Below are 8203 nucleotides of genomic sequence, written 5' to 3' on the forward strand. Positions count from 1 at the left end.
CCCGCCCCCCGGCCACCAGGACCCGCCACACGATGGAACCAGCAGAGCTGACGGCTCTCACCGGCGGCTTGTTGCATCTGCAGCGTGCAGAGTTTTCTATAAAACACAGCCAGCACCCAGGTTTCCAGATAACACAGCAAGTTTATCTGTGTGCTCTGGTTTGGGGAGCACCCTAGGCAGGAAAGCCAGCGCAGGGGAGAGCACAAAGCCTGTACTGGTGGGTCCGTGCAAGAACACGGCATGAAGCTGCTGCCTGCGCCCGGTCCCCGGGGCTGTGCTGGCCGCACGCACGCCGGGAAGCTGGCAGGAGGGAAAGGTGGGTGTGCGGACAGCCCACGCTTCCCAATTTCTGCCTTTATTCTCCCTCCGGCATCACCTCCACCTAGGTGCAGAGCCTCCTCCAGGGCTCCAGGAGGTCTGGGCAGGCAAAGTGCCCCCAACCCTCCTGGCAGCAAAACCTCGGGGGGGTATTTGCAAGTTTGCTTATTCTGTATTTTTCCTCCCTCGCTTCCCGATTTATTCTCTGTCCTTTTACAGTAAGTCTCATCGATCACAGCATTTACTCCCACTACGGGAGAGGATCCTTTGCCGTTAATTGTTGCAGACAAGGAGACAGGCAGAACTCTGCCCTGGCACAGCCCCAACTTTGCTGGGAGGGAGCCGTGCTTGTTCCCTCAGTCTGGGCTTTGCCCAGCCTGGAGGCACCACAGGGACGGTGGGTGACACATTTGCTCTCACAGTCCCCCAGCACACCGCCCTGCCAGCAAACACCCCTTACAGACCCAGAACCTGCTCTGCTGCCTAAGGAGATGGTTTCAGTCCTGTAAAACCCAGAGTCTTGGGTCTATCTCCCCAGTGATACAAAAGCACCGTGACTCCCAGAGTGAGAAGAACCACCAAATGCATCTCATCTCCAGCTGAATTCCCCGGATCACGGATCCCTCCCTGCAGAAAGAGCTCACAGGCACGCTGCTCCCGTGCCACCTCCCCAGCTGGCATGGCCAGAGCTCACCCCGGCGCGGGGGCAGGGCAGAGCCGCGGGGATCACAGGGCGAGAGAAAACACGGGACATCTCCCCACAAATGGGACTGACCGGCTGGATGTTTCTGCACGGTCACTGTCAGCACTTGGACCAGGTAACCCACCGACAGCTGCCCAAGATGCTGGGCAGTGCCTCTCAGAAAGGTCAAGATCATATGGACTTTTTTTTTTTAGTGTTTCTCTCAACCGATGTGCCCAGACCTCTGTTTCTCATCTCGTTTTCCAAAGCACAGATTACTGTGGGAGAGTTTTATCAAACTTACATAAGAGGAACATTTGGCTGTAGGGAAGCTTCCATCGGGCAAATGTTTTTATCAAAATAAATCTGCAGTTATCACATTGTCGCAGTAACTATGGCTATACACCCCCAAATTCAGCAGCTCAGCCCTTTTCCCCAGCTGGCCGTTACCCCAGCAGCACTTACGGACTGCGAGCTGTCCTTGCTGTTATCCCTCGACTTGTTCTTGGCCAGCCTCTTCTTCTTCTTGTGCAGGGGCCGCGACTCCAGGATCATCTCCTCCAGCTCGAAGGTAGGGTCGCAGTGCAAGCGGCCCTTCTGCGGGACACACGACACGGCACTGCACCTCAGGCACAGCACACACCCTCTCTTGCAGCATTCAAAAATGATTTCTCCAGCAGAAAGCCTCTGCTGAACGCAGCGGTTCTGCGAACAATGCGGACCGACCCTGCCCGGATGCTCCTACTCACGTTGGGGACGAAGCCCGGCTCCACCCGCTTCTCACCAACGTCACTCCACACCACACCGGACAAGTACGCTGAAGCCTGGATGTCGGCCAGGCAGGAGAAGCGATGCTCAGGGTTCACCGTCAGCAGCTGCGAAGAGAACAGCATCCCGTCAGGGGAGAGACCGGCATCCCGTCAGGGGCGAGAGACCCGCATCCCGTCAGGGGGGAGAACAGCATCTTGGACCCGTGTGGGTTTGCTCCTCCCATGGCTGCCTACGACACACGACCCATCCCTGCAGCTCCCTGTGCCGGGGACAGACCCTGCTCCCTTGGAAAGACGTTGGTTAGCTGCTCATCATTCTGGCCTCAACCTCCACATGTCCTATTTTCACACCACTTCTGCAACGCTGGGGATACTATTCCATTTATCAGAGATATGGATGACTAAGTATAGAGAAAAAAAAAACAATCACTTGATCCGCTGAGAGCCCATTCTGAGGACAGAGCAGACTTTTCAAGGAATTCAGCGCCGTGTGCCACACTGTACTGCCAGCTGGCTGGAGTGACAGCTTCCAGGAGTGCTGGAGGTACGCCTGATGTGGAAATTGGTCTAACACGGGGGTACATCTAACACAGGGTCTGGGTAGGGCTTCCAGAAAATTCTGTGCCTGGTGTCCCCCACTAAAGTCCTCACCGAAGCTCAGTTGATGCCACCTTTGTGGTACATCCTCAGCCCCATCCATGTGCATCCCTCCTCTCCCCAGGGTGGGATGCTTGTGGCAGCCGAGTCGCACCCACCTTTGCCCTTCTCCAGGACCGGTCCCCCAGCTGCTGCCACCACAGCTGGAGCTGCTCCCCACCCCTGGACCAGTTCTCACCATTTTTCCAGAGCACCTGGAACTTGAGCCCTGACCTCTGGCTGCCCCAGCTCAGCTTTGGGCATCCACCCGACAGATGGATGCCTATGGCAGGACCTCTACAAAATGCCCATTTGGGACTGCTTCCTTCAAAAAACCGCAGCATAATTCTAGACACACTAATTACAGCTGGCTGCGGCCTTTTTGCAGGAAATAAAATCAGCATTGAGTATTTTCCAATGCCAAAGGTAAGCGTGCAAGAAGCAGGTAACGTGTCCCACGCCCCAGCCGGTGACTGCGCTCGGAGCCAGCCAAGCACCCAAGCACGGGGATGTCTGCACAAGGGATGGGGTAAAAAACCATCTCGACCCCAGCTGATGCCTGGGCAACTTTTCAGACACTTTTTTACCACATAAAACTACCGTAATCTTTAAAATGAAAAGGGGCCAAATTCCCAGTTCCTGAGCATGGGAAGGAGATGCAGGGCATTGATGCCGGCAAAGCCACCGTGGGTGGGCAGGTGGGCAACGAAGGACCACAGCTGGGGCTGCCCCAGCACAGGAGCCCCAGCACTTTGGGGGGACATGGGGGGGTCCTTCCAGGCTGACCGGCATTTCCCGGGTGTGATGCTCAGCTCCCACCCGGTCTCTGGCAGCCCAGCAGATGGCAATGTGAACCCGCCCAACGCTCCGCCGCAGTCACAACCAACAGCTCTGCTTCTCATTAAAACAAAACCTAATTATGGAAATTGTCCACCCAGCAGTAACTTACATCGGAGTCACTTACTTGCTGTCAGCACCGTGCATGTCTTTTTTACAGCACGCTCACCAGCTACTTTTCCGAGTTCTCGAGCAAGCAGAAGCCAAAACTACAGCTTCCGCACCAGATCAACCACCTTCTCGTGCAGCGGTACAAGGGAAGCAGCAGCCTGTCCATAGGCACAGAAACCCCTCCAGGCAGCTCTCACAACCCATCTCACCGAACCCGCCCTTCAGTCCGGCAGAACTGGCCAGAGGGAGCAGGTACTGCAGCCGGGCTACGACAATCAGACGGGGGGATGCTGGAAGAGCACCAGGCAGGAATTTCATTGTCACACCAAAACCAGCCTTTTTCCCTCCCTTGCTCTCAAAAATAACGCATCTGATTGCAGGGACAGTAAACAAACAAAACACAAGATGAATCTGTGCTTAAGCCTGAACAAAGTCATCAAAATGAGCTCTGTTTCAATTTTACATCATTCATTGATATGCTGAAGGTTTTCCAGCCAGTTCACACATGCTGCAGCCAATGTACAGCGTAAACCACGCCAGCAGGAGTATTTACCTTCCTTAACAGAGCAACCATCTCTTTTGACCACGCAGATGAGTACTGCACGCTCACGGTACTGAAGAGCTGAACTAGAGACTCCACGGGGTTGTTGGAGTGGATGTCGTACGGCCTCTGGGGGAAAAAGCAGAAAGATGAGGAGAAACGCCCTCTCCTCTCTGCAATCCATCAAAAAGGGCATCCTTAGACCTTGACCGTCTGGGAGCCCTACCCAGCCCCGCAGCAGCTCATAAGCCATGATCCCCAGCGACCACCAGTCCACCTCGAAGGAGTAGCCCGTCCCGCCGTTCAGGAAGGAATGGAAAATCTCCGGGGCTGCACGAAAGGGCAAAACGCAACAGGTTATTCGCTGGCTGCAGCTTGTCTCCATTTCAGTATTTCACCTAAGTCAGTACGTAAACATCATGGTTATTCTCATGCACTACTGCCCGAGGGGAGCCGGGCTGAGCAGCAGCCCCAGCAGAGCCCCAGCAGAGCCCCAGCAGAGCCCCAGCAGAACCACGCCTGCCCTCGCTGTGCAGCTGGGTTATCCGGTGCATGCAGCAGGCACGGCAGAACCCAGCGCCCACCGGGACGCACCAAGTCCCAGTCCAGGGCCAGCGGGGAGGGCAGGGCGGGCTGGGGAGGGGGTGAGGGGGTGCTGACAGTGGTTCATCCATCTGGGAGCTTCACTGCACAAATGCTCAGGCTCTGCTGAATGGCTTGAGCACGTGCATCACTGTGCTAAAGGAACTCCGTGCCTGTGTCCCAGGCAGGGACCACCAGGCAGCCTGCGGTGAGCACGCGGAACATAAAACACCGATGTAAGGAACGGCTATTACTGCTTACCCATGTATGGCTTTGTTCCAGCTAATGCAGTTGCTCTTTCACCGTCCCTAATTATTGTTGCAATATTAAAATCTGTTAAATGTGCATGACCTTAAACAAAGACACATTTTAAGAAGGAATTAATCGCAGCGCAGAACAGCGGCAATGCAGTCACAACACATTTGTTTCATAAGCTCCTGCCCTGGGACGGGGCAGCATGGGCACAGGGAGGTTAGGGTCAGACCCCACCAAACGGCCACAACAGATCCCAAAGCTTCCCCAGGATCTCAGTCTGGCTAGGAGATTAAACAGCAGCTAGCTTTGGGGCTGGATTTTAAATCACCCTTGGAGTGAGCTGGTAATCTACACCAGCTCCAGCACTCGGTCACACTGAAGACACCAGGGAGACACTACACCAAGGTATTGCCTTGGTCGCATCAATTAAAATCCTAGAACCGTTTTGATAAAAGCCATTGAACCATGATCACCCCAAAGCCCCAGAGCTATAACACTCTGCTGTACAGACCGCAGCCAATGTGACCTGCCAGCTGAACTAAATCACCCTGCTACTCCCCAAACCCTGCACAAAGAAATCATTCAGATATCACAAAAAGCGCTGGAACACCTTCCCTCTGCTTCTGCTTTCTCTGTCACCAAGACTGAAAGTTAAAATTCAGAAAATGTCGTTATTTTCACAACCAGGAACCCACCCACCTCCCCTTCTGGAGGCTCCTCTCTGCTCTCCATCCGCAGGGCAGCTATGGAAGCGTGCGTAAATCACAGCCTGCCTGGTCCTGGGCACTCTCCCCTCACATCTCCTTTTCCCACTTGTGCTTGGGCTTTACACCCTGCACTATTTTCTGATGAACTTCCATGCAAGTGCAAGCCTTGGTTTTTACGAGGCTTTATGCTGAAACTGGGGTGGCTTGGAGGCTGAGAGGTTGTGTTGTCATTTTACAAGATCTGCTACTGGGACAGAGGGGCTGCCCTTGGGGGATCTTCCCGAGCATCCCCATATGTCCGACCAAACAACAAGCAGTCGGAAGGATGGTTGGTGCCTTCTCCACACCTTTCCCAGATAAAAAGACACAGAGCATTCAAGACCGTAATGAATCTGTCTGTCGAATGAGGGAGGCAGACAAAGCAGGCAGAGAGCCCCTACCTTGCTCGTCGAGGAGGATGTTGTCTGGTTTCACATCCCTGGGAAAAGAAGCAAGGTCACGGCAAGATGAAACCTCAGCCAGATCAAGGATGCAACTCAACAAAAAAACCTGCAACTTTTTAATCTATCAAAAATTTGAAACAAATAAATAACACCCCAACATGAGACAAGTCCCTGGATGATGGGTTAGAAATACGCTGCCTCTGGGCAACTGGGCAAAAAAGTGGGAGCACCTGACGTGTCTGGGCATCGTTTCTAAGGAAAACTAATAACACGAGACTGGACTTATTTCTGTGCAATTGCTTTGAAACCCCCCCCAGAAGGCACTTCCAGCTGTCACGAGGCGTGAGGCTCCCTTGGAGGGACGGGGAGCAGGACCAGCAGCCAGCGGGTGCCCAGGACCAGCACTGCTGGGGCGGTTTAACACCGGCACATCCCCAGCGTGGGGACACCAATGGGGGTCAGGGCGTCCCCACGGCAGTGACAGTGTCACCCGCCCCCCCAGCCATGGGTGACCCCGGCGGGGAGGGGACGCACAGGTACCCGGGGAGGGGATGCACAGGTACCTGTGGATGATGTGCTGGCTGCGCAGGTAGTCCAGAGCCAGCGCCATCTCGCAGATGTAGAGCCTGACCGTCTCCTCAGTGAACTGCACGTTCTGCTGCAGGTGGTAGCGCAGGTCGCCGCCCAGGAGCAGGTCCACCACCATGAACATGTCCTCCTCGTCCTGGAACGAGTACCTGCGGGACCACAGGGCTGAGTCACAGAGCCTCTTCGGGCTTTCCCCCTCCTAATGACACAGCTCCTGGAAAACCCCAAATGCACGTGCCGACCTCGGGGTTTGCACTTTCCCAATTAAACAAGCATGATGCAGGTTACTAAGAAGGACCTAAAGAGGGCTTATAAGAAAGATAGGGATAAACTTTTTAACAGGGCCTGTAGCAATAGGACAAGGCGTCATGGTTTTAAATTAAAAGAGGAGAGGTTTAGACTAGATACAAGGAAGAAATATTTTACGCTTAGGATGGTGAAATGCTGGCACAGGCTGCCCAGGGAGGTGGGAGATGCCCCATTGCTGGAAACATTCAAGGTCAGGTTGGACGGGGCTCTGGGCAAGCGGATCTAGGGGAAGATGTCCCTGCCCATGGCAGGGGGTTGGACTAGATGACCTCCATGGTCTCTTCCAACCCAAACTATTCTAGGATTCTAGGATGCCACCTCATTTTTTAACCTATTGCCACACCAAGCACCACGTCCTGTGCAGAGGTCAGTATCCCAACCAACCTCCCCCCGCTCGCCCTGCCACTGTCACCTCCCGAGCATTGCGGGCAGCTGCAGGCAGAGCTGCAGGCAGGGCTCGGGGCTTTGATAGCCCATCCCTTCAGAGGAACTTTGCATTTTCCATTTTGAACAATCTGATAAACCTATGCTTAAAATATCTCTGCCTATCCCCCCCCAAAAAAAATTGGAAAACACAAGTGCTAATTTAACCATAAGAGCCAGCGGAAGAGATGTATATTTACTGTAGAGTAAACGCCTCACTAAATCTGCAGTGCATCCCACCGCAGACTGACGGCAGCGAGGATACACCACCAAACAACGCTCCATTGTTAGATCTGGCGACAGGATTTCTGAGGAAGGAGTATGTGGGATTGTATAATACTTATGAATCACACACTCCTGCTTTCATCTCAAATGGAGGCTTATTCTGAACGTAGGGGCTGAAAGGGAAAAATCTGCTAATGGAGCAAGCTACCTTAAGAATTTCATTACTTGTTGGAAAAAAAATATTTGCAATTGCTAAAATACTGAAAAAAATAAATTATTTGGCTATTCTGGAGTAATGGAATAAAACTTTATGCGTTTTTGAACACCTCCCTCTCTCCAGCCTGCGTGCATCCGACACGGCCGGAGAGGGAGGGGAGGCCCATGGCCAGCCCCCTGCCCACCAGGCACTGACTCTGGCCTTTAAACCCCGTGTCAATAGTAAGGCAATCTTTGGAGTCTCTGACGGAGATTCCTGTGCACAGTGCATTGCAGATGCTCTTCCTTGCATTTTTTACACAATGCATCATTTTTGCTCACCCGTTATTTTCCATGTCAGCATGGCCTTTATTTCACATTTACTGTTTCCTCCTTGGGGCTGTGGCTGCTCCAATGTCCAGGTGATCTCAAAACCCCTGGGCTGGAAATGCCGCCTGCCTGCCCTGACGCACGCAGCATGCCCTTAGGAACAGCCGCGCTGGGCTGTGAAAGAATGCATTCCAAACCACGCCAAGGGGCTGCAAGACACTGGGGGAATAAATCCTGGGCAAAATCTTGAG

At 53.6% G+C, this 8203-nt stretch overlaps 1 protein-coding gene across 1 annotated transcript in view; it reads right to left on the minus strand.

Annotated features, from left to right (window-relative positions):
- The window catches only part of STK32C (serine/threonine kinase 32C), a 29735-nt gene that overhangs the window by 189 nt on the left and 21343 nt on the right, over positions 1-8203 (minus strand). The window contains exons 4-10 of the mRNA XM_010073265.1: positions 6446-6619; positions 5880-5917; positions 4739-4828; positions 4122-4225; positions 3908-4024; positions 1750-1875; positions 1466-1597 (exon numbers count right to left, since the gene is read on the minus strand). Coding sequence (XP_010071567.1) covers positions 1466-1597; positions 1750-1875; positions 3908-4024; positions 4122-4225; positions 4739-4828; positions 5880-5917; positions 6446-6619 — 781 coding nt within the window. The remainder of the gene's footprint in view (positions 1-1465; positions 1598-1749; positions 1876-3907; positions 4025-4121; positions 4226-4738; positions 4829-5879; positions 5918-6445; positions 6620-8203) is intronic.

This window comes from Pterocles gutturalis, unplaced genomic scaffold (assembly GCF_000699245.1).
Source record: "Pterocles gutturalis isolate BGI_N339 unplaced genomic scaffold, ASM69924v1 scaffold9862, whole genome shotgun sequence".
NCBI lineage: Eukaryota > Metazoa > Chordata > Aves > Pterocliformes > Pteroclidae > Pterocles > Pterocles gutturalis.